A 26,791-nucleotide genomic window follows, 5' to 3' on the forward strand; every position below is an offset into this window, starting at 1 on the left:
TTAACCTACTAGTATTTGGTCACTGGGGTATGTGAGTCTGATTGCATTGCAGTTCTGTGACTAGATTTTTCCTTTAATGGAGTCTTAAAAAACAACTAAAAAGGATCAAGTCAAGCCTCTTAGCCATTAAAGAGCAGAAGCATTATATAAATTAGAAACCTGCAAGTCAAAACCCCCATCCTTTGCTAAGTTGAATATTTATATACCCCATTCATGACTATGTATGACACATATAATCATCCATAATGAATGGAGGTGCCAATTATGCAAACACATTCATACTATATATTTAAGGCTGCATACAAATATGCGTATATTATGCTCTATATCATAACCACTGAAAAAAAGGTTATGTGTATATACTTATAGAAGTGTAGTCTATATAATACCTAAAGATCTGTTACATTTATGTACACATTCTTGCCGAAGCTTTCAGATTTGCCCTTTAGGTTAATACTGTCTTGTTAAGAGCTTTCAGTTGGTCACAAATGTCTTTTCGTTTGTCCCCCAGGATACTATGGGGATGGCCTAAATGCAATCATTGTGTTTGCTGCCTGTTTTCTGCCAGACAGCAGTCGGGCGGATTACCACTATGTCATGGAAAATCTTTTCCTGTGAGTGACATTTATGACAAAGTGCTTTGAGTGAATGTCTGTGGCATGGCCAATAGAGCATCTTTAATAAGAGGAAATAGATGATGTAGAATAGTCTAAGCCTCTGATGAAAAGTCAATGAAATCTCTGTCAAGGAATATTGCTCAAGAGGCTAAAACCTTTAAAAGAACTCTTGTCACTGGAGTGATGTGAAAACAAAACGAACACAGTCTTGCCTGTGCTCTAAAATTCCGTAACATTTCCTTTGAATAAAGTGTAATTTTTGTTCCCCCTGTAACATGGCTTCATTTTATATCATTCATGAGTGCCTTTGGTACATGGTAATGTTGTTGACATTTTTTGAAATTCAGGTTCTAACCTACATATTGCTTTAGTGGACCTGCATTAAATAAAAAAAAAAAAAGATAAAAACAAGATAACCATGCAAATAAATGAGCAATACTCACTCTCAGAGAAATAATCTTAGGAAACTGCATTCTTTTCAAGGTAAAGTGATAATATGCACAGCAATTCTTAAGTGTCATGCACTCTGTAATTTAAATGTCGTATAATTATGGTGTAAATAAGATGAATTGTTTCATGTGGGAAATGAAAACCTCTCTCTTCCTTCCTCTGATCAGATATGTAATAAGCACGTTAGAGCTGATGGTAGCTGAAGACTATATGATTGTGTATTTGAACGGTGCAACCCCCAGGCGCAAGATGCCTGGGCTGGGCTGGATGAAGAAATGCTACCAGATGATTGACAGACGGTACGTGGGCGCCATTATTAAATTCCTGTTTTGACTTCCTCAGCAACTCCCATTTCTAATTCCCTTTCATCTACTAAAAATGTGGTCACATTTTGGGAACATTGAATTATACAGAGTTAGGAAATGATAGAAATATTAATAAAAGTGTCACTTGCTGCCCCAAATCTGAAATAAAGGGAAGCTCCCCTAGGTTTTGCTAGATGTTGTCATCTCAACATCAAACCTGGTGACCCTCCTACACTGTTGGTGGGAATGTAAACTGGCACAACCACCCTGGAAAACAGTGTGGAGGCTCCTCAAAAAACTATCAGTAGAACTCCCCTAGGACCCAGCAATAGCACTGCTGGGGATCTACCCAGGGGATACAGAAGTGCTGATGCATAGGGGCACATGTATCCCAATGTTCATAACAGTACTTTCTACAATAGCCAAATCATGGAAAGAGCCTAAATGTCCATCACCTGATGAGTGGATCAGATGTGGTATATATACACAGTGGAATACAACATGGCATTGAGAAAAAATGAAGTCTGGCCATTTGTAGCAAAATGGATGGACCTAGAGGGAGTCATGCTAAGCGAAATAAGTCAGGCAGAGAAGGACAGGTACCATATGTTGTTACTCATAGGTCTAGCAGGAGAAACCTAATAGGAGACCATGGGAATGGGAAAGGGGGGAAAAAGAGTGGGGGAGAGGGAGTGAGGCAAATCATGAGAGACCTTTGAATCCTGAGAACAAACTGAGGGCTGAAGAGGGAGGGGGGAAGGGGCAGGGGGGTGAGGGTCATGGAAAGTGGCACTTGTGGGGAAGAGCGCTGAGTGTTATATGGAAACCAACTTGGTAATAAACTATTAATAAAAAAAAAAAAAACCTGGTGACCAAGTCTGTTCCAAACTATGCGTATGCCATTGCCACGTGAAGGGGCAGTTTGTGCTGATAAACCAGAGTATCTCTATGATTTTTTTTTTAAGTTTATTTATTTTGAGAGAGAGAGGTTACATGCAGGAAGGGCAGAGAGAGAGAGTCCCAAGCAGTCTCTGCAGTGCGCAATGCGGGGTTCAAACCCATGAACCATGAGATCTTGACCTGAGCCAATCAAAAGTCAGACGCTTAACCAACAGAGCCACCCAGGCGCCCCTGGAGTATCCCTGATTCTTTGCTGGTTTTATGTTATTTTGATGCTGGTTACGTGCACTGGGACTGTTGATTTGGGCAACTGTTGTGTTTGTATTTCATCGTTCACTGATAATTCAAGTTAACCACTAGCCCATTTGGTCCCTTGGTGCACTTTTTTCCCACGATACTTTACTTCCATCCATACTGGTTTGAATAGAACAAAACCTGTTAAGGGCACCGATGTGTAACATCCCCTTAGGTGTGGCTCTGTGCATGACGACATGCGCATGCCCTGTTTGGTTAACTAAGATCCATTTGTGATCTAAACATTTACAAAGTAGTACTACTAATGCTTCAAAACATGCCTGAGTATCAAGAATGTTAAAATGCTCATTCGAAGGTCGAACAGCACATGATACACTGTTACTTGTTTCATCATACAGAAGAAACCAAGGCGTAGTATGTCAGATAAATTGGCCGAGGTGCTAGTAAGAATGCGTTCTTTTCAAAATAGTAAAGATAGTGCTGGTGAAACTGAAAAGCATTGTTAGGCAACAATATGCCATGGTAGTCATAGATTTATGCACTCCAGAAATACAACCATCCTGCTTTACATTATTCCTATGGGAAGATGAGGTTGGACTCACACAAGTTACAAATGATATCTCAAAATAATTTGGGGGGACGGTGGGGCACCTGGGTGGCTCAGTTGGTTCAGCATTGACTCTGGCTCAGGTCATGATCTCGCGGTTCATGAGTTTGAGCCCCATGTCGGGCGCTGTGCTGACAGCTCAGAGCCTGGAGCCTGCTTCTGATCCTGTGTCTCCCTCTCTCTCTGCCCCTCCCCCATTCACACGGTGTTTCTCAAAAATCAATAAACATTAACAAGATTTTAATAAGAAAAATTTTTATTAATCATGGTCATTCAATTCCTTCCCACCAGATAATAAAAACTTACCTAGAACTCTCTAATATTATAATGCTCTTATTTGGGAATATACTTTCTGTTCTAACTCCTACTGAAAATGGGTTAAGAGTAATTTTGTTTTCTTTTTTGTAAATAGGTTGCGAAAGAATTTGAAATCCTTCATCATTGTTCATCCATCTTGGTTCATCAGGACAGTCCTTGCAGTGACACGTCCTTTTATAAGGTATGGTTGTCATTATAGTCAAAGCTCTACCAGTAGTTTTTCAAAATGTGTGTTCATTGTCCTATCAACAAGAATTCACAAACAGAGAGAGTATTTGGGAAGACATATTTTGCCGCTGCCTTTCCTGGAAAGCTATTTTGGACTATGTAGCAAGGACCCTAATTAAGAGTGAATATTATTTTATAATGACTGCTTTTCCCCACGGTTATGAAACATGACCTCTCTACTGCTCGCTGTAACACAGAGAAGAAGCTGTCAGGGTTTCTGTGCCACAGCACAGAGGGAGTAGGTAATACTTTTAAAGTGATTTGGTATTTTGTTGGGGCACTTGGGTGACTCAGTTGGTTAAGTGTCCGACTTCGGCTCAGGTCATGATCTCACGGTTCATGGGTTAGAGCCCCGCGTCGGGCTCTGTGAGGACAGCTCAGAGCCTGGAGCCTGTGTCAGATTCTGTGTCACCTCTCTCTCTGCTCCTCCCCCACTCCTGCTCTCTCTCTCTCAAAATTACATAAACACTAAAAAATATTTTTAAAGTGATTTGGTATTTTGTAGAGAATGGAAAAGGTATCATAACACAACAGTAGAAAATAAAGACAAACCAAGGACAGAAACAGGAGCGATGTTTTGCCTTAATTGTTCTGTTTCTTCTGAAAAAATATCATATAGGTGACCAAACTTGGGGAAAGGGTCTGGGCGATCATTTTGAGCGCTTTTTTTTTGATGGCTCATGAGGATTCTTGGTTTCAATTCAGTTCAGTTCTGTGAATATTTAATTCACGATGTATGTTGTGTTAGATCCTACATAACCTGACATTTTGGGGATACAAAGAAAAATAAAACATGCCTCATCATATGGTGAGACTTGAAACAGTTAAATGAAAGGGACAGTATGTATTTCCTAGAGAGCTTTAAAATAAAATACAGTCTTACCTACCATTAGGATGCAGGTACGATGAATTGAAAGATTTCTGACTCGAAGTCATTGATGGATTTCTAAGAAACATTCTGATCACTTCTGGAGGGGAAAAAAGAAACCATAAAGGTTAAAAACCTTTACGTATTTATTTTTTACATAGATATCTACTGCGCTTTCCCGATTCTACCTTTTTTGTAAGCATTCACTTACATGTATGTAGCATTTCTATCTCCTACTTCCAACCATTGAGTGCCATCTTTCCACCTAGTTTTCCTCTGGCAAAGTTGAGTTCTTTACCATACTATGTTAAATTGCTTTAAAAAATAATAATATGAAAAATTTAAGAAGCCACTTATTTTAGTAATAGAAAATACTTTGGGGCACCTGGATGGCTTAGGTTAAGTGTCTGACTTTGGCTTAGGTCACAAGCTCACGGTTCGTGAGTTCGAGCCCCACACTGGACTCTCTGCTGTCGGCACGGAGCCTGGAGCCTGCTTCAGATCTTCTCTCCCTCTCTCTCTGCCCCCACCCCCCACCATACGTTCTCTTTCTTTCTCAAAAATAAAAATAAACAAACAAACAAAAAAGAAAATGCTTTGATAAGGAAGTAGGAATCAATGTACACTGACGAGCTTATAAAAAGTTTAATGGTGCGGTGTCTGGCTGGTTCAGTTGGTGGAGGATGTGACTCAGGCTCGGGTTTATAAGTTCACCCCCAAGTTGGATATAAAGATTACTTAAAAATAGAATCTTTTAAAAACTTTTTTTAATTTAATGAGTGAAAAAAGTAAATGTTATGTTCTTATTAATTCGCTGAAATTTGTTTAATCATTTGGGTTTATAATTATAAAACAAATAAGTTTCTTGGTAAATAACAAAATTTTGTTACTGTAAGAATACTGAAAAATCATTATAATTTAACATCCTTTATTGAAGTGAGTTTCAATATAATAATAAAATTACAGCAAAGAGTATTGTGGTAATTACAGAAAATAATGGCTTACATTTACTGAGTATGTATAGGCATTATTTCATTCAATTGTAATATGAGTCCTCTGAGGGAGGTGCTGTTCACTGTTTCCCTCATATAGGAAAAATCCCTGAGGTTCAATGAGGTCAAACAAATTGTCTAAAGCAAAACCCAGCCAGCCCATTCTGTAAACAATCAAACAGTAAATATTTTAGGTTATGTGGACCATCTGGTCTCAGTCACATCTGCTCAACTCTGCCTTGACTGGTCCAAAGCAGTCACAGACAATATGTAAATAAGTAAGGGTGACTGTCTGTCAATCAAACTTGATATGTGAACACTGAAATTGAACTTTTTAAAAAAAATTTTTAATGTTTTTATTTATTTATTTATTTTTTGAGAGACAAAGGCAGCATGAGCAGGAAAGGGTCAGAGAGAGAGGGAGACACAGAATCCAAAGCAGGCTCCAGGCTCTGAGCTGTTAGCACAGAGCCCGACGTGGGGCTCGAACCCACGAACTGTGAGATCATGACCTGAGCTGAAGCCAGATGCTTAACTGATTGAGCCACCCAGGTGCCCCTGAAATTGAACTTCTTAAAAATGTTTTCATGTCACCAAATATTGTTTTCTTTTCAATATTTTTTTCAATTTTTTTTTCCAAATATTTACAAAATGTAAAAACCATTCCTAGCTGGAGGACTGTAAAAACAGCTAACAAGCTGGCTTTGGCCCACAGGTATGGTTTGCCAACCCCAGGTCTAATGTAATATAACCAATAAATGATCCGCTCAGGCTCTGAACCCAGTTGTCTGCCTAGTTGTAAAGAAAACACATTCCAAGTACTTCAACATTACATCCTACAGTCTCTTCATGTGAGACCCTCCCTCTTTAAAGATCCCCCTCTGACTCAGCCTATCTTAGTGTCACCAATTGTTAGACCTGAAAAAAGAGGTCACTAAAAAGTATGATAGGTCCTTTTGCTGCTAAAGGATAACCTATGATAAAGGTAGATGGAAAATTCTTTTTTTTTTTATTTTTTAAATGTTTTTTATTTACTTTTGAGAGACAGAGAGACACAGTGCGAGCAGGGGAGGGTCAGAGAGAGAGGGAGACACAGAATCTGAATCAGGTTCCAGGCTCTGAGCTTTCAGCACAGAGCCTGATGCGGGGCTCGAACCCACCAGCCATGAGATCATGACCTGAGCCGAAGCCGGACGCTCAACTGACTGAGCCACCCAGGCACCCCATAAATTCCTTTTTTTTTTTTAATGAATTGTCTATGGCAAGTACTGGGTTAGGTGGAGATTGAGAAACGTAGCTGCTGACACAGACAAGTAAGCAAGGAAAGTAGAGGATACAACTGAAGCCCAGTGGGGGTGATTCACAGTGAGGGTGAATTTGGGATAACAGGTAGAGTAAAGGTCAAGAGCCTGTATCAAGAGAGGTATTCCAGAAGAATGAGCCTTCAAGGTGAGTTCTGAAGAACCCATAGGATGGACTAGCTGAGACCAGGTAGAAAGAGCAGGTCCAAACGCACCAAGAAAGGGACAACATGGCGTGTTCAGAGAACTGTACGTTCAAGTGAACATAACCTTGGAGCTGGAGGCTTCCCCCTCCACCCACTTGATCTTTAATCAAAACCTGAACTTAGCCCAGAAAATCCAGGGGTACGAAGAGGCCTCATGTAGCATATTATTGGTAGTGTGGGCCCACCCAAGACTTGCCAGGAGGATGAGAAGTGGAGACACAAGTTATTCACGAGTCACAGCCAGTGACCCAGGGTCAGAGTGCAAGTAAAACGTGCAAGATAATAGTACAGAGAAATGACCCTTCAAAACCTTCCTTCTAGAATGCACAGTAGTTGAACAGAAGGCAGTACAATTGGCAGATGGCTCAGCGTGATCTGGAGACTGGAGAGGTCTTTCTATCAGAAACCGTTCCAGAAAGTTCAATGCTCAGTTAAGTTCCCTTTCAAGTGGAATGACACATTTTAAAAATTAGTTTGCAATTACACCAATAATACACAAAAGCTCTCTCCTTATAAAACATCCAAACCTTACCGATGAGACCAGGTTCTTCCTTCAACAACTACGAGTTTCTGTTGCGAACTCCTTTCCCCAGAGGCACATTCCTTGATCAGTTCCAAGAATATCCTTTCTTGTTGTCTTATATGCTTCTACACACATCTAGCATGATAACATGTCGATGAAAGCTGTTTCTAATTCAGATCCAGTTACTGGAATATGGTTTAGGTCCATCTGGAACAAACGCTCTAGCTAAAACTTAAAAAAAGAAAAAACTAAAAAAAATTTTTTTAACTAAAACATTAAGAGGAAAATGAGTTTACACGTAATTGAAGAAGTTAATGTTTTATTTATTTTTGAGACAGCACAAGCAGGGGAGGGGCAGGGAGAGGGGAACAGGATCTGAAGCGGGCTCTGTGCTGACAGCAGGGAGTCCAACATGGGGCTTGGACTCATGAGCCTCGAGATCATGATCTGAGCCAAAGCTTGACGCCCAACCAGCTGAGCCATCCAGGTGTCTCACATATACTTTTAAAATTGATCAGCCTCGGGGTAAATGACTCAATCATTTAAGCATCTGACCCTGAGTTTGGCTCAGGTCTTGATCTCACAGTTTGTGAGCTAGAGTGTGGGCTGATAGCCCAGAGCCTGCTTGGGATTCTCTCCCCCACCCCCACCCCTCCTCTGTCTGCTCTCTATCGCTCTCTCTCTCTCTCACCTGAAATAAATAAACATGCAAAAACATAAAAAATAAAATAAAACAGATCAACCTTGGAAGAGTCTGAATGAATTAATGACAAGAATTTTTTGTTTGTGAAGAACAAAGAAACAAGCAAAGCCAAACAAACCATAAACCAATGACTGTGGAGAGTGGCAGAAATCACTGAGAGGCCACGTGATGTGCCCGTCAACCGTGTAGACTCTGAGGGGGATGGGCGACTAGGTGATGGGATTTAAGGAGGGCACGTGTGTGAGCACAGGTGATGTATGGAAGTGTTGAGTCACTATATTATATCCCTGAAACTAATATAACACTGTGTTAACTAACTGGCATTAAAATAAAAACTTGAGGGGTGCCTGCGTGGCTCAGTCAGTTAGGCCTCCGGCTTCGGCTCAGGTCAGATCTCACGTTCGTGGGTTCGAGCCCGCATCGGGCTCTGTGCTGCTAGCCAGCTCAGAGACTGGAGCCTGCTTCCGGTTCTGTGTCTCCTTCTCTCTCTTCCCCTCCCCCTCTCATGCTGTCTCTCTCTGTATCAAAAATAAATAAAACATTAAAAAAATAAGTAAAATAAAAACTTGAAAAAATAAAAGAGTGTAGACTCTTCTCTGGTTTGAATCCAGGCTCTACCATATACCTAAGGCAAGACCTTAGGCAAAGACTTAACTCTCTGTGTGTCGTGTTTCCTTATCCTTAAAAAAAAAAAAAAGAATTAGAGGTACCTGGGGGACTCAGTCCATTAAGTGTCTGACTCTTGACCTCAGCTCAGGTCATGGTCTCACAGTTCATGAGTTTGAGCCCCAGGTCGGGCTTTCTGCTGACGTGTGAAGCCTGCTTGGGATTCTCTTTTTCTCTCTACCCCTCCTCACCTCTCAAAATAAATAAATAAACTTTAAAAAAAGAGAGAATAATGAGGGTGCCTGGAAGGCTAGTTCATAGAGTATGCAACCTTTGATTTCAGTGTTGTGAGTTCCAGCCCCACATGTAGTATAGAGTTTACTTAAAATATATTTTAAAAAGAACACTAGAAGCCTCTTTTAAAAAAGAGAGAATAAGCCAACTCATTAGCTTAAGAAGAAACAAGTGAGTTAATACATATAAACCACTTAAAACGGTATGTGGCATATTGTACCCACTCAAATGTGCAGCCCTCTTAGTAAGAGCTGGGCCAATGTGTTAAGTTTTTCAGGATTTTCAAGAAGAGGCAATACGCTTGGAAGGAATGAAGTAGACACTAATGATATCTTTTCTCTCTCTTTTTTTAGCTCAAAATTCAGCAGTAAAATTAAATATGTCAATAGCTTATCAGAACTCAGTGCGCTGATCCCAATGGACTGCATCCATATTCCAGAGAGCATCATCAAGTAAGTCTTGATGGTTTCCAAGATTTGGTGAGAAATACTGCCCGTTTGGAGGAGATTGGAAAACAACTTATTTCAGGAATACTGGGGAAATGTCATTCATTCTATTTAAAGTAAATACTAAGTATATTCCAGTCGATGGATATTTTTTCTCATAACCCATAGAGAACTATTCTGTTCTTTGAGAACCTCTTTCATGTACTCTTCTCTGGGGTGATCGATCATTGCTCATTTCACCTTGAATTTTGCTCCCATTTTGAAGACCACAGACTGAACATAAATCAGTACACCTGTTACCCGGGTCTCCCTCTCTCACGGGCACATTGCCTTATGGGGAGTAATTTACCTGCATGGCCCTAGGAAAAGAGGAAAAAAATAAACTATCCTTTCTCTGTTTTCTTCTAAATCCCTTTTCTTCACGGGTCCCTTCAGGTGAAAGGTAAGGCCGAGTGGTGGGCAGCGTGGGTAGGGATGCTCCCCTTCCTCAGGGCAATGCAATTAGCAGCCGGGGCAGCAGCATGGAGACCCGAGGGCGCTGGATGGTGCTGTGACGATAATGAGGGTAACAGTCAACACCTGCTGCTTGGAGCGCCTTAAAAGTGCGGATGTGGAGCAGGGAACGCTCCTAGTTGGTTCGCTGTTGCAAAGAACCGTTGTTTTCTGTGGATTGTGCTTTTCTTCCTCTGTGTCTGATTCACTTTTTTTTTAATTTGATAGAAAATGGGAGGCATTTAACTCTTAGCTCAAAGAGAACAAACGAGGCAGACAAGGGTACCCGTCTTCCTCCATAAGATGGATAGCAAAATGGACTTCCCAATTTGCACTTTCAGAAAAGAATCCCTTCACTAAAAAGGGGGGGCGGAGGGAGGGAAGGGGGAAAGGGAAGGGGAGGACGGTAGAGAAACTGGAAGGAGAAGACTTGAATTTAGGGCAATCCTGTATCAGGCATAGAAGGGCTCTAGTTAGATCATGTATTTAATCCCCACCCCCACCACCGTCCCAGTAAACCCGCAAGTACAGGTGAGGGAAGCTAACAATAAAAAAAAAGTTACTTGTGTAAAATCTAAGCAGGAGCAAGGAAGAGATGGTACTAGAATTCAGACCCAGGTCAGCCTGGCAGGAATTCCCATACTCTTTTCTACTAGTTTCCTGGACGTCCCTTAAAGTGTCTATCGAAAGTCAAAGCTCAGGAGTAGATGCATTTGGTTTTCTTTCTGACATGAGGTGAAGACAGGATAGTGATTTGGCTTAGAACTGCCAGTTGGCTCGGCCGAATCAAGCAGTGTTCCGATAATCCTACCAGTGCCTTTGACCCTCATTCACTTCTAGGACTCCCACACCCTGCTTCCCTCACAGCTCCGTCCTACCGGAAAAAGGTACAGCCCCATCTCCAAGATCCACTCCTACTCTGTAAATTTACTGGAGTACTTACCTCCCTTTGCAAAAGATGACAAAAACCTTCTCTCTTCAAATGGAAATGAGCATTGGGCACTTTCTAGGTAAATACAGCAATGCCTCCGGGGTATGGCAGTTAGAAAAAGAAAAGAATGGGTTTTGGAGACTCAGATTTGAATCTCCCTGTCCACCCCCAATGTCTCTAAGGCTTCAGGCAGTCTATTAAACTCTCCAACTTGGGGCGCGTGGGTGGCTCAGTCAGTTAAGCATCCAACTTGGGCTCAGGTCATGATCTCATTGTTTGTGGGTTCCAGCCCCTACATCGAGCTCTCTGCTGTCAGTGCAGAGCCCACTTTGGACTCTCTCTCTCTCTCTCTTTCTCTCTCTCTCTCTCTCTCTCTCTCTCTCTCTCTCCCCCCTCCCTCCCTCAAAAATAAGCAAACATTAAACCTCTCTCTGTCTCAGCTGCAGCATCCAGGAAGTGGGGAAGGGGCTATTCATAGAAAGGCCCCAAGGATTGGATGAAAATGTGCATAACGTATTCAAGAGCCTTCCCGACATGAGTTGGCAATCTAGAATGTTATTATAATCAGGTTGTTAGAGACTTACCTTGTGGGAAAGTTTAAAAGAGAAATTAAACGTGTCCAAGGCAATTTTCTTTCATTGACCCCCATCAGTTTTCAATGAGTCCATTTGGGAGAAGTTACTTAAAGAGAAAGGGTTCCATTTGGGAAGATTTTCTTCTGGAGGGAGACATTTCCAGCCCTCCATGTCCTCTCCGTGTGTCCGTGTTTCCTCTCGTTGTTTGCAGTCCATGGTCTCTCAATGTCCTTTTTGTCACTTTGGTTCCTGGCCCCCATTGTCTCATTTCCATGTTAATGACATTTTCAAAAGGACAGAAACCACAGGCCCTTCCTATCACTGAATAACTTTTGGAGAATCTGATTTCGGCCAAATCTAAACCAGTAGTCAGCTCTGACAGAGCCTGTCCTCCCAGGGCTTACATGAAAGAAAAAGTTGCCCAGTCTGGAATTAGACTTATAATCATTCATGACCATTAATTCTTGTGCTGCGACAATCGAGTTCTAGAACGCTACATTTCGAACCGTTGCTTCTAGGAAAAAATCCAGGGCTGAGTTCCTGCAAACACCTGGTGAATTTTCATTTACCAATTAACGCAGAACCACACCTGATTTGATGTATATTTTTGACTCCCTAACATTGACTCGTGGCCAACAGCACCGTAGCCCCTGCCCCAACAAAGCTTCTCCGATGCACAGATATACCTGAGGAGGCACATCACAGCCTTGTGCTTCGGGACACCAGCACCTCCTTGCCAGCCATTTTAAATGGCAAAATCCCCAATAAGAAGCACAAGAACAGGGAAAACATGGCCCTAAATGAGCCTGAGCTAAAGTGAGAAGGCAGGGCCTTGTTGTATTGGGCCTCGACTGGGAACGTGTGCGTCTGGTGGCTCAAATTTTTTGCCACTCATGAAAGTTAGCGAGTCACCATAAAGGCACCACAGGTACTGATTTGGGGGGGGTCCCAAACAAAATGCAAGAAGCAGGCACATTTGCAAACACAAAATCTGCGAATAATGAAGACTGGCTGAATCTAATTAGGAGTTCGAACTCCTTGATTGTATCAGACGAAAAGAAGTTTTCTCCGTAAAGGCAATTTGATTAATTTGGGGTGTAGGCTTTTTCTCTCATGTCCTGTCTGTTCTTCACAACCTGTACCTGTCATTTTCTCCATCTGTTGGCTCATCATGCTCATTTTTATCCCGTAAGGTACGATGAAGAGAGATCTTATAAGAGAAGTGTGAGGTAAAATCTCCTGACCTACAGTTCGCGCTGGACCCGCTGTGTGTGTGTGCCCCTGTGTCTCACTCGTGGGTGACCTCAACATGCTACCAGAGCAAGAAGTCATTCTATCCGTCCCTTGTTGCCTACCATTCCTGGTCTTTGTCTTGTGTGCAGAGCTGTTGAGGTCAGCCTGATTTTTGCAACCGAAACCCACTAAACCAGATTCACCCTTGAGCTGGCCCAGGCTGCAAGCTATCTCTAACTGTACCCGACAGACCAGCTTTACTCAGCCAGCATGTTTCTGCTTTCCTTGCAACTCCTGCATCCACCTTCCTTTATGAAGGAATTTGCAAAATAAACAAACATGCAGAAACACCGAATGGAAGGAAACGGCACCATTTCTCACTGAAGGAGCGTGTCTCTGTGCTCCAAAGGACGGTTTTTAAAAGCACATATGCTCCACTTATGTTTGGCTCTGCTTTGCTGAGTGACTCTCTCACGCTCTGCTTGCTTCTTTTCTGTTTCTTTTCCACACCGATAATTTTTGCTCGTGCAGACTGGATGAAGAACTGAGGGAAGCATCCGAAGCAGCTAAGTAAGACTTGGTTTTCATTGGGCGGCTGGCGTGATGTTGGCTTGCATTTCAGGAATGAGTTGGGAGAATCTGCATGCCTGGCGATTTATTCTCGCATCCTAAGGAGAATGCTGCACTTTAAAGGGTCCCCTTTGTCCCACATTCAATGCCATGTCCGGTAGTTGTACTACAATCCACTTTCCCTGTGATCTTGGTTATCTTAAGGAACACGCTTGTTACTGTTTTATTTGAAACGTACATGCAATTTTAGACACCGTCACATATGGTATAACATCCAGAGCATTGTTAGATATTCTGAGGCAACAAAAGCCCATTAATTCATCTGAATAGAGCAAAACGATGACAAGTCAAACTTTGAACGTGTTTATGGAACCAATTTCATGACTTTCCAGGTTTTTTTAAGCCCCTTATTTAGTGACTTGGAATATTGCTCCACTAAATAGCTTCAGAGCTACTTGGATGAAGAGAAAAAGAATCATTATTCACTGTTATTCAAGTATAATGTTTGGGAAGGCAAAACCTTAATGAAACGATATATGCCGATGATTTTATTCAACTAATTATTTAATGATGGAGCCGGTAAAGTGTAAACCAGTTCCAAGAACACTTGCAAAGCTAGATTTCTGTAGGTGATTTATAAAGGAATGTTAGGATAAGATTATTGGTTTAGATGCAAAATGGATCAACATTGAACAGGGCAATAAACTATAAATGAGGATCATCTTTTTCCACTGGACTGACATTATTGGCATCTCTGTCCCCCAGAGAGTCGTAAAATAGCCCAGCAGCAGAAAATCAACTCAGCCTTGCTTTGCGAGAACATCCCAGTAATTTTCTCTTATTTCCAAGGTCAAAAACTATCTTTTCTGGCCCTATATGTCAAGAGCAGACAAGTACTATTTGGAATGTTTACTATATTAAAGCTTCTCCATTTCAAATACTGCCTACATCATTAATATTTATAACTAGTTCCCATTTTAACAGTGTAAAAGCAGAAGCTGGGCAACGTCCAACCAGCTACAAATTCTGAATAGATAAGGGTTTTTTTTCCTGAATAGATGTAAATGCCAATTCTCCATGAGAACAATTCATTGAGATATGCTTTTCCTACAGCACATTTTTATTGCAGGTACTCTGTAGAATTATTTGCCCACAGTGTAGATCTTTTGAGTTAAAATTCGAGGAAAAGGGGCACCTGGCCGGCTCAGTCGGAAGAGCATGCAGCTCTTCATCTCAGGGTCGTGAGTTCAAGCCCCATGTTGGGCATAGCACTTACTTAAAAAAAAAAAAAAATTAAATAAAATTTGAGGAGAGATTTTTGTCTTAGAAATGTCAGCACAGTGTAGCTTAATGTTAGAATATTCCTATGCTGCCGTGGTTTTCTTTCAAGATAGAGGACATCCCTGTAGACTAACAATACTCAAAAGTATTTACATTTCTACTCTAACAGAATCTTTGTAGTCTGTTACAAACCCGAAGCTGGGAAAGAAAGAAAGGAAGACATTAGGAACCAAGGCACCATATGTTGGCGTAATGTGCCCTGTTAGCATTTATCTGTCCTCAACTTACATTGTGTCACATTCCCCAGAGGCAGAAAGAGCAATGAATTTCTTTCAGATTTTTTGAAAAAGTAAGAATTTCATCCTTATGAAATTAAGGAGGTGTTTCCAAGACAAAAGATTGCAGGGAGGGAAATCAGTAGCTTTCTGGCCAAACTCATTATGGAGTCATATTGCCACGTTCTTTCACTATCACCATTAAAACCTTGCCTTTTTCAATAGACTTTCCCACCCTCACCCCATCCATATTTCTACCCTTCTGTTTAGCTACCATGGTGAAACAGTTATCATTTGGGGATTATTGTGTTGGTTTCTCCTATTTTTTTTCCTCCAATCATTCCTTCTCTTCCCTACACCCATGAACTCTCCCTAGATATCTAAGTGGCCTCAAGTGGTCCTGAGATGTCTTGATCTTCTTCCTGAAGGAAGCACCCAGCATACCTAGTACATAGTAGATGCTCGGGAAATTTCTGCTCCATAAATTGACAAATGTGCCTAAGACTAAGTTCATCCCTGTGGAGCTGTGATTCTCAGACTTTGCTGCCCCTCAGAATCACCGGGTACACCGGTTCAAACACGGTGTCCTGGGTCTCCCGCCCAGAGTGTCTGAGTCAGCAAGCCTGAGAATCTGGAATGCTAACATGTCCCAGGGACGCCGATGTTGCCTAGCTCGGGTCCATGCTCTGAGAATCACCACCTTAAAATCAAAGCCTAAATAGAAAGATCTAGATTTGTCATAGGAGTCTACGCTCTTACTTTGGATTCAGTGGGTAATCCACCGGTCTGAATTCCCCTCCAGCTGAGCCTACTTTTTTGATGATACACATGTGTGAGGAATTGAAAGATATTGGCACATTCGGAAAAGTAAGAATTTCATTCTAGTGGCCCCATGGAGGATCGAGATGCCTCTGAATCCTACCATTTCTGCCCGATAACTACATCTCCTTAGCTACCTTTCAGCCTCTGGAGTGGCTCCCAAATCCTTGGACAGACGACATGTGACGATTTGGGGCCCAGAAAACTCGGTCCCTGCAGATCAGTGGTTGGGATTTAGGAGCCAGGTAACCCAGCCGGCTTTCCTTTAACGGACACACCCTGACTCCACGTGACCTTTAGTAGAAAGCTTCAGGCTAGTTCTAACCAAAGACAAACCTACGCCTTGTCAGGGAACAGAACCTACCTGTTGCTTTGCATTCTTTTCAAACATTCACCTTCTCCCCACATAGTCGCACACCGCCTCCTCTTGACTTTCTTCAGCCTGCCTTAAAACTTGGTATCTGTACAGGAAAGAAAATATTTTCAAAGGACTCACCGTGTATAGAGAGCCATTCTTATTTTCAAGATGGTCAAGAATCCATCAGCGGCCTTTAGAGTGACAGTATTAAATGGATTGCAAATTACTGTCTTCATGGGCAGGATTACGCAAAGTTAAAAAAAAAAAAAAAACAGAAAAGCTAGATTCAGAAAAATGCCTTTTCTCGACTCTACTCCAGCTTTGCTAGGTTTTTCTGGCATACTGTCAACCCCGGCCTGACTGCCCTTGTTCACTCAAGTTGCCAAAATCCTCTGTAAAAATATCTGATCACCAGGGCAGCTGGGTGGCTCAGCCAACTGAGGGACTGAGCATCTGACTCTAGCCAAGGTCATGATCTCCTGGTTTGTGAAATCGAGCCCTGCATCAGGCTCTGTGCTGACAGCTCAGAACCTGGAGCCTGCTTTGGATTCTGTGTCTCCCTCTCTGCCCCTCCCCTGCTCACGCTCTGCCTCCCTCTCTCTCAAAAGTAAACATCAAAAAAAAAAAAAAAATACCTGACCACCAGTGAGCAGGGTGGAGGGGTGGAGGGAAGCAGCCCTCTGCCCTTCCCAGGGAGATAGTCTTCTGCCATCTCCACAAAATGTCTGCTGTTAGTAACCGAACCTCTCGTGTTCGAGCAGATTTCAGATGTGAAATTATTCACATCACAAAAGGACCTCTCATTTAAAAAGAGCATAGAATCTCTTTAAATAGTCTGTTTGCCAGTAATAAAACATTTTATCGTTTTCTTCCCAAAGGGGAGAAAGTAATTTCTGATTAATTTCAACTTTTAACATAAAGCACATTTGAAATCCGCTAACAAAAATTCCGCCAATATGGAATATCTGAAAGCAGCTAATATCACACCAAAAGCACGAACACATTCATACATCATAACAAAGCTATTTCGTTATTTTATATGGCTACACTTTTTTTTCTTCTCTGGACACAGGGTAGGTTCATCTTAGGATTCACTTCTAGCACTGGAGCACAGCTCAGTTGTATTGTAGTCAGCATCTCCATATTTTTCTGTAACAAAGAAAGCTGACGTTGGCATTTTCTTCTTAGTAGTGTCTAGGAAAATCCTCATTCTTTGCAAACTGAAAGTTAACTGTTCGTGTGCACATAAAATGGGGCTGCTTGAGAGGGACTGTCCATCGTGTATAAAGTATATGATTTGGGTTACAAATAAAAATTTGCAATATCATGATCTCAGAATGAGATAGATTGAAAAGCCAGGAAGTAATAACCAGGATAGAAGAGACCCCCCTGGAGTTGTTTGGAATTTCCAATCTTCCTTTTACGTTCCTAAATCAGGGGCAATCGCTACTTTTCCAAACCACTGGTAAAAGAATCAGGTGTAGATTTGTTCTATATTAGCAACCAGACAACATCACACAGTTGAAAATACAGGGGAGTGCTGTGTTTACAAAGTGGGAACAGTGGAGAAAATGTTTACTTGCTTCCTATTTTTTCCCCTTGCACTCAGAACTAGCTGCCTTTACAATGATCCAGAAGTGTCTTCTATGGAGAAGGAGTAAGAATTCACAGCTATGTGGTTACTTGTATTGTATGGGGAAAAAAAAATGCATCAAGGACTGGGTAAACTCTGTTTAGATGTTCAGCTTTCATGTTCTCTATTTCTCAAATCAGAAACTTAAATTTGTGCCGGCTTCACACGGTCTTTCATGATCACTAGTACATTCCTTAAGGACAACTGAAGTCTAGTTGGCATTTTATTTTCCAATCCAAAAATGAGCAGGAAATGAATATTAGAGGCAGATGTAGGAGCATTTGGGCAGGAGGAATGCAACTCTGCTTTCTAAGTTACTTCATCTATTTTAGTGCAAGTTGGGACTTCCGTTTGAACTTCATATTTTAGTGGATGGGGGAGAAAATGCCCTTGTTTTGAAAATCCCAAGAGGCAACGGAGTCTGGATGGGACTTGTAGAATGATCTAGTCCATCTGGCCTCATCCTGTGACAAACAGAAATCGAACACAGAGTGAAGGTTCACTATTGCCAGGTTCTGTGGGGAAAGCCTCACGCACATTATCTGATTTTCATCCTCAGAATAATCCCAGGAGGTATATTTTACAGATACGGAAAGAGTGGCATAGAGAGATTGTTTGACCAGTCCAACGTTTTATTTACAGTGGTAAAAGTGTCCTGGAGCTGGGATTTGCTTCTATAATTGCAAGCCAGTGGTTTTGAAAGCAGAGAGGCGGTCATAATTCTCGAATGGGTGTGCAGCCACTGATCTAACTTTGGTTAGACCAGAAAAAGACAATCAGTTGTCTCCGAGAACAGAGTTTGACTATTGGCCAAGTCGATTTCGGGGAAATGAAGTGTGGTCACCAACATACTCCTAGAGGGAACTGGGCCACCCAGTTAAGGGCTGCTCATCTGATCTGAGCTGCGGAGAACTTAACACTGCCCTTCCCAGGAATCCAGGAGGGGCAGAAATCAGACCTTAATGGGTCAGCTATTGTCACGTTTTGCTCTCTTTGGACCTCCTTTCCCTCAAGGTCCAAAGCAAGAATGGGACATCATAATGTGGTAGCTCTGTGGCGGGCATGTTGACCTACCGGTTTAAAGACGTTTATGGACAGAAACCCCAGAGAGAAGGTCCCCACTAAAGAGTAAAGAGCAAACGCTGTAAGGGGACCTTTGAAATCACACAGCTATTTTTCAGAAGGTTACGCTTGCCCCGCCTCTTTGAGATGAAGACAGTTGCTTCAAGCAAATTGCCATGTAGAAATTCTGCAAGACAAAAAGAAAGTCATTCTTTTTGTAAATGTTCCCTCTCAGCAAAACAGCGCCCCCTACGGCGGAGCCCAGGGCCTGCAGCTAACGAGCCGCAGGGAGGGATTGTCCAAGGCCTATGGCTACAACATCTTCGGGCTTACCCACTCCTTTGCCTGTCTCATTTGTTTCGTTCCTTGTTTGTTATGGAAGCTGACTGGGTTGGGAAGAGGGCAAAGAGGGAGAGGGGAAGCCGCACACAGGAGAGCACTGCTTCTTGTTTGCGTTCATTCCAGGGCTGGTGGGGAGCCGGGGCGGGGCGGGTCGGAGGGCTTCCGCAAAGGTTAATGTTACTTCCCACTGCTTAGAGCATATTCTGATCCAGGCTGAGGGGCCAGAGTGCCAAGGAGTTCTTATGCTGGCGTGTAGCCCCGGATTTCTGGCTTTCCTTAGTATAAGAATCAGGGGCTTTATTTGCCTGTTTGTTTTGGTTCCTGCCTAGAAGCATTTTACACCTTCATAACTAGTATAGAAAGGAAAACCTGAAGGAGCAAAGGGTGTTTTCAAGGAGCTCAGTCAAGCCAAGAATCAAATGAAATATGCCCCCCTCCTTTTCCTTAGAGAAAGAAGGGACAGTTACCCCCCCCCCGCCCCCATGTAAAACACAAGAGTTTTTATTCATCATTAAACGGTATTGTCAGGAACCTCATCTAACACACGTGAGAATCCAAAATGGCCTAGAGTAAAAATATCAGAAGGTTTCTCACTGGCAGGCTGGTTATAGAAAACTAAGCCCATCTGCCCAAAGGTCAGGAAGAATCCTTTCACATCTCAATTCTGATTAAAAGTTGTTTTCCCAAAAAGCATGTATCTTTCACTTCCAAATTTGGATTTTATTTGTTCATTCCTGTCCTAAGACTTGCATATACTTTTAAAATATTTTTACATAAATAATCTGGTTCAGGGGAGGTGGTACTTACTTGGGGAGACTTAAATTAGTAGCACTTCTGGTAATTTCAATGGCCCCACAAGATAACTGTGGTCTCAAAAATTAATCTTCAGTGTGGTTTCCTGTATTAAAGATCATCCACTTTTGATGATCTTCTCTTCCATAAACTGCATCAATAGGTTTCCATGTTTCAGCTTTACCAAAAGCTGAAGGGAAAAATTAAACCCGAAAAGTTTACCAAAAAGTCAGTATGGGGACACCTGGCTGGTTCAGTTGGTGAAGCATGCAACTCTGGATCTTGGGGTCATGAGTTCAAGCCCCCACGTTGCGAGTAGAGATTAGTTAAAAATCTTTAGGGGGCGCCTCGTGGCTCAGTCGGTTAAGCGTCCGACTTTGGCTCAGGTCATGATCTTGTGAGGTCGAGCCCCACTTTGGACTCTGTGCTGACAGCTCAGAGCCTGGAGCCTGCTTCAGATTCTGTGTCTCCGTCTCTCTGTCCTTCCTCTGCTCACCCTCAGTCTCTCTTCCTCTCTTAAAAATAAGCATTTAAAAAACTTTTTAATAAAAAAAATCTTTTTTAAAAAGTCAATCTGAAAATGGGGTGTTTCAGAATGGGCGTCCTGGTGTAATGAGTTTTTTTGGATTTGTTTTTTTTCAGATTTTTTATCAGGGCTCATTTAAAAAAAGATCCTGAGGGGCACCTGGGTGGCTCAGTCAGTTAAGTGTCCAGCTTCGACTCAGGTCACAATCTCATGGTCCGTGGGTTTGAGCCCCGCATCAGGCTCTGTGCTGACCGCTAGCTCAGAACCTGGAGTCTGTCTTCAGATTCTGTGTCTCCCTCTCTTTGACCGTCCCCTGCTCACACTGTCTCTCTCTCTCAAAAACAAATAAAAAAACATTTAAAATTTTTTTAAAAAGATCCTGAGTTACTACTATTCTACCACAACTACTAATGTTACTACTACTACTACTACTACTACTACTACTACTACTACTTACAATTGAAAACCCTTGAGACTTAATCCTTAGCAAGCCTCCAGAGAGACAGGATTGATCTATTTTACAGATACAGAAATGGAAAGTTATGTAACATAGGTGACTCAGCCAAAGCCCCAAGCTAATAAGCCGTAGAACTGAGGGCATGTCAAAGAAAGCTACATTACCCACCCTAAATTAGATGGGCAGGCACCTGGGTTACCAGGGGCTTTATTTGCAAAGCTGCTCAAAGGACCCCCTCCCCCCACCCCCCAGCTGCTACACGTCCCCCAGGCAAACCGCAGTCGCTGGGCAGGCAGGTGTAAGTGACATCCACAAATACTTAACACATGGCCTTTTCCAAATAGCGTTTTCCTTTGCTTGTGGCTGAAATTCTTTTGAGCCTACAGACTGGAGCTCTCTGGTCTGGTGGGTGCCAGAAAGTGGTGATCGGTTCACTAAGAGGCAAAAGAGAGAAACAAGTGGCCCGAAGAGGTTTAGGAATTATTTTCTAAGTAGTTGGGAACCCACTAGACCTTAAAAACAACTTTTCTTTGGTTATAAGAATCCGTCTCCTTCAGGTAGAGTAACACCTGTCCTGCAAATTCTTTGGCTCTGGAAACTGCTGTGGGTTCCTTCGGTGGGGGAGTAGGAAGTGTTTTCTATTTCTTTGACTCGTATGGGGCATTTATCAGACGTTACTTATTTCAGATACATCATGTATTTTGTCCCACAAGGAAAGGTCATTGACTAGAAACAGGTAGCCCTCTTACTCCCAAAATGCAACGATGTGCCTTAATCTACTTCAGAAAAGAGCCCTCACACCCGTTTTTTTTGTTGTTGTTGTTGTTTGCCTCCCTAGCTCATTTTGAGAGGTGTAAAATGCTTCCAGAAACCGTTTTGTAAAAAAAAAAAAAAAAAATTCCATATTCTAGAGAAAGCCTTGACCATGAGGGAGGGTTGGGTTTTACTGAATCTTTTCCAGCATAAGAAACTTGCATGATTTCTTTTCAGTAAGTCCTTTGGGAGAGAAAAAGCAAAACACATACAACTCCCAGCCATCACGAAAAGGTTCCTAATCAATTTCTCTTGTTTCTCATTGTTTTCTTCCTTTTTTCCTAAGTATTGACCTGAAGCTAAAAGGAAAGCCCTAGTCCGGCCCCCATCCGGAAGAAAAGGATGTTCTTCTGCTTCGTGATTCTGCTGAAACCTATCTACCTGGAAGAGACAGGGCCGATGGTACTTTCTTCCACTTTGCACTACCTGGTGCCGTTCTAAATTTCTAAGGGGAAACACAGTGCGGGAATTTGTTTACTCTTAACATTTTATGAAATTGTGTGTATTTTCCTATTTTGCCAATTATGTGCCTCAAAGATTTCAGTTGAACCTTAGCCAGGAAATAGACCTTCCATCTCGATATTGTGTTAACCCCCGGTGACAGCTCATCTTAGATTGGTGTGGACCCATAAGATACCTTCTGTCCACTGCTCCTCACCAGTGGATTTATTTCCATAGATGAGCTGGATTTCTCCTTGGTGATCACTTTAGGTTTAAAACGCAGAGGGCTCGACTCTCCCTAGGCAAGTTACCTTCCTGCAACTCTGCCTTTTCGACCCTGAGCTTGCTTAGCAGAGCTGTGAAGCAGACACAGGGGTGAAGCCACCATTGGCCAAGCGCCCACTTGGTTCTTGTCCTCATGAATTGTCTCTTAAGTCTCAAAGGGAAGCCAGGCTTTCTAACTCACCTCAGTTTTAGTTGAGTTATCAAACTGGGTATCGTGTTGTCCATGAATTGGTCTTTTTAAAAATCATTATTTCTCCGTTGAATGTTGAGGACCTCCATGCTGAGAGACCGAAGGATCAGTGTCCCCGTTTTTTGGTAGCTCTCTGTGCCTCGTGCTGTAAACTTGGTTCAAGATGTTGCATTTTAAGTGCCAAGGACCCCAGTGTAAGGTGACTCACTCCAAAATTCATTATTTGGTAACATTCATTTATCTAAATTTCTCTCTCAAAAAGTTAATCGGTTTTAAATCCCTTTAATCTGATCATTTTAATCACTTTAAATCACCTTAATTGCTTTAAATCCTCATTTAACTTAAATATGAGTATGTACTACATTTGCAAAACTCCTCTGTGGAGCCTTCATACGCCCTTTCAAATGCCAATGCGATCTGGAATCTGTGGGCCTCCAGGAGAAGGGCTGGCGAAGCTGTGGCCAAACTTAGCACGCCACCTGTTTTCACATGGCCATCTCGTGAAGAATGGCTTTCACATTTGGGCTGGGGGGAAAAAAGGCTTTTTTAAAAATAATGCATGACACATGAAAATCATTCACAGTTCAGGGTCCGTAAATGTTCTGTTGAAACACAGCACACAAATCTGTTTACAAACTCTCTGTGACTACTTTGGCCCGCAGCAGCAGGGCTGAACAGTTGCAACAGACCGTGTGGTCTCCACAACCTAAAATATACTATCTTTGTAGAGAAAGTCTGCTGGGCCCTGACTGCTCCTGCGCACCTATTAAGCCCCCTCCCCCCACCCCCGCCATTTGGATTTGAATATTAGTTTCTTCAGAATGTCTAAGTCTGCAAACTCATTTATTCTTTAAAAAGAAAATGTTGGCATCCAGAGTCAGTAAGAGAAATGGTCTGCTGAAAAAGACAGCAAGTCCTAGCCCCTGGCTCACAGCATGTTTACATGACCCAAAGCAACGGCCGCTTAGAAGGCTTTGAGCTGTTTCCAGGTGTTGCCTCGGACCTGAACTTACTCTGGGGTCCATTGTTAGTCTCCCATGTCACCTGTTACCGATCGCTGGCAATGATAAAAGTGAAGTGGAGACCGGCATTCCACCAGAGGCTCAGGGTGATCACTACACCCAGCAGAGCTGGCTGCGGCGCTTGGAGCCCTGGATATCATGAGCTCTGAAACACTTGGAGGTAGACCTCTTTGTACAGGTGACTGAATTTTGCTGACCTTATTCGCTTCACGTCTGCCTCCCACCCACCTTCCAGACGTGTTCTCATACACACAGGTCAGCTCTCTTTCCTCCACAAGCCATAGTTAACTGAGCTCCCCCTCTGTGTCCCTTTCAGCTGAGCATCTTGTCCAACTGTGTTCTTTTGGGTCACCTCCCTCCTAACCTCTTCCGTCCAATAGAAAAACCCTAGAACACACCCTCTCTCTCAGGCCGGCTCCACTTTTGGAAGCCCAAATTATGCCTCTCCCCGAGCTTAGTGTTGACATAAGACCAGTGACCTAATATTTGGTTGGTTCACCCGTTGACCGCCGTTGCTCTGGCACAGTTATTAACAGTGCTCCCTTTTGCTCAGCCGTGGTCCCATTTTGGGAGACGAATTACATGGTCCCCTGAGCCACAGGAAAGAATGAAAAAATCAGTGTTGTGTTCAGTGTGCAAGCCTGAGGACCTACCGCTGATAGAGGACTCTTGTTCTAGTCAACCAGACACAGCTAAAATTTCACCATTCACGTTTCCCTTGAACTTGTCTAACCTGTTCATGGAAAACTACTCAGGTTGTGTTCTGTTTGAAGCTTCATCTTCCTACATGGAAATTCTGAGCATCTTTCCTAGTCACTCTTTATCATTTGGGCTGTTCTATGGGCTGCATAACCTTTCTGCTAGGCACCTGCTATTTTATCATCTTAAAACGACTATTTAATTGCACGTGCTAGAGAAAAGCCACCGTGTAAATTCAATCCAAGTCAATAGAATTCTAGAGGAATCCTGGGAAAAAAACGAATCCTCCCTAAGCAGGTAGGTAGACCGATGTAAACATTCACTTCACTAGCCTTCTAGCTTCTACATTCTGAGCATTCTTGCTTTGGTTCTGACTTCTGGGAACTTTTTTATGCTTTTCCTGCTGATTTGTAGTTAAGGGAATGAAAGGGTCATGGAGCAAAAGTATCGTTTTCCCAAAGTGCCACTTCTCTTTGCTTAGTTCTTCGACTAAGAAAGAGAACATAAATCTGCACTGAAGTTTGTCGAGGAGAGAGAAAGTTTGCTTGAGGGCAATCAATAGCTAAGTGTGGAAGAAGATCCCGAGGGTCCTAGTGGAGCCATACGACGTGTGATAGGGTTACTGTCTAAGACCTACTCCGACATGTGTGAGGAAGTCACTACTCTAAGCGTTTGTGTTATCAAGATCTCATTTTAAGTATTTGGTCATGGTCCTACGTTTGCAACCCATTTAATCACAACGCCTCCATAGTTTGCTCCCTTAGAAACATTTAGATGTGCACAAATTAATCTTTTCTATATTTGAAAGTTTTTCTACCATGTATTGGATTGCTCAGAATAAAGTATCTATTAGACTTTGTTTTGGTAAATAACTAAATGATGTCTCCCTAAATAGCGTGGATTAATAATCTAAAGATATATAACAACACCATACTAAAAAAAATATATATATAGCCTCTGTATAATTCAGAAATAAAAATTGATTCCACAAGTTAATGGACTTTTGTTTCTCTGTTCGAGACTCTCTCTAGCTTCACTTGTGCAAGAGACTTCCATGGCTATCAGGGTAGCTTGGCATTTGGCTCTAACTTTGGCTTTCTGGTCACCCCAATGTATTCCCTTTTCATTTTTGCCTCAATGACCTAAGCTTTCAACTCGTGTTGTTTAGCCTTTGGGGAAGCAGTGTCTCCTATTGGAGGCATCGCCATGTTTCATGATTACTTGATTTTTGTCAACTTCTCCTTTCTCTGTCTTTTGCCTTTTGGCAGCATGTACTTCTTTTAATATCAAAATACATTAATGGCATTTTCTTTTTAGTTTGGGGTTCCCGCCCCTTCCCACTTCTGCCACCTTCAGGCAAAACCAGACTTAGGAATTAACCACTGTGCCTTAAAAAAAAAAAAAAAAAAAAAGAATCTAACAAATGAATCTGTGCCCACGCCTCTCTGAAAGTAGTGGGAGGAATCAAATGAGAAGCTGTTCTACAGAAAGTGAGATCCTGCACGTTCTTCTGACCTAGGCATGAGTCCTGGTGGGTAGTCTATTGTCCTCTCCCCAGTGAAGCTAAGAAGGACAGGCGAAGACTGAGAAGTGACTATGGTCAGACGAAGGGCAGGACCTTTCCCTCACTACGGTGGTGGGAACTGGAGGCAGGCTTGGAGTCCAGCACTGGGGGAGAGGATGGGTAGAATGTGGTGGTTACCCCCCCGTGGCAGATTATACCAACTAGGGGAGCCCGGCTGGCTTAGTAGAACATGTGACTCTTGAACTCGGGGTTGTGAGTTCAAGCCCCATGTTGGGTGTAGAGAGTGCTTAAAAAGATAATCTTTTGTTTTTTTAATGTTTATTTTTGAGAGAGAGAGCAAGAGCAGGAGAGGCGCAGATAGAAAGAGACAATCTGAAATAGCTTCCAGGCTCTGAGCTGTCAGCACAGAGCCTGACGTGAGACCCAAACTCAAGAACCTCGAGATCATGACGTGAGCCTAAGTCAGAAGCTTAACCGACTGAGCCACCCAGGTGCCTCTTAAAAAGACAATCTTAAAACAACAACAACAAACTACACCTTAAGAGCAATATTTATAAGGTGGAGTGGAAGAGGAAGAAAAACTCAAGACTTCGTGTCATTTATATTTTCTTCTACAAAATCCATGCACGTGTAAGGATTTCACACACTCATTAGTTACAGTAGGGGGCAGGAGCAGGGATCCTGGACAAAATTGGAAGCCAACTCAAAACCCAAAATCAAAAAATATGGGCTGAAGTTACAAGGAAAGAAAATAAAGGTAGATTCAGCTTTCAGCCATGGATGCTAGTTTCCCCTGCAGCTTCTTAGTTGTACCATTTCCCTGTGTTGGTAGCAACAGTGCCCTGCATCTT

At 42.4% G+C, this 26,791-nt stretch overlaps 1 protein-coding gene across 1 annotated transcript in view; it reads left to right on the forward strand.

The window, feature by feature from the left end:
* Positions 1 to 25,415, forward strand: part of PRUNE2 (prune homolog 2 with BCH domain) — a 203,298-nt gene extending 177,883 nt beyond the window's left edge. The window contains exons 10-16 of the mRNA XM_029920853.1: positions 512 to 614; positions 1,235 to 1,366; positions 3,547 to 3,633; positions 9,527 to 9,625; positions 13,382 to 13,420; positions 17,763 to 17,810; positions 22,065 to 25,415. Of these exons, the coding sequence (XP_029776713.1) occupies positions 512 to 614; positions 1,235 to 1,366; positions 3,547 to 3,633; positions 9,527 to 9,625; positions 13,382 to 13,420; positions 17,763 to 17,810; positions 22,065 to 22,095 (539 nt within the window). The 3' untranslated portion in view covers positions 22,096 to 25,415. The remainder of the gene's footprint in view (positions 1 to 511; positions 615 to 1,234; positions 1,367 to 3,546; positions 3,634 to 9,526; positions 9,626 to 13,381; positions 13,421 to 17,762; positions 17,811 to 22,064) is intronic.
* Positions 25,416 to 26,791: the final 1,376 nt, after the last annotated feature.

The sequence above is a fragment of the Suricata suricatta genome, chromosome 13, assembly GCF_006229205.1.
Source record: "Suricata suricatta isolate VVHF042 chromosome 13, meerkat_22Aug2017_6uvM2_HiC, whole genome shotgun sequence".
In the NCBI taxonomy this organism is placed as follows: domain Eukaryota; kingdom Metazoa; phylum Chordata; class Mammalia; order Carnivora; family Herpestidae; genus Suricata; species Suricata suricatta.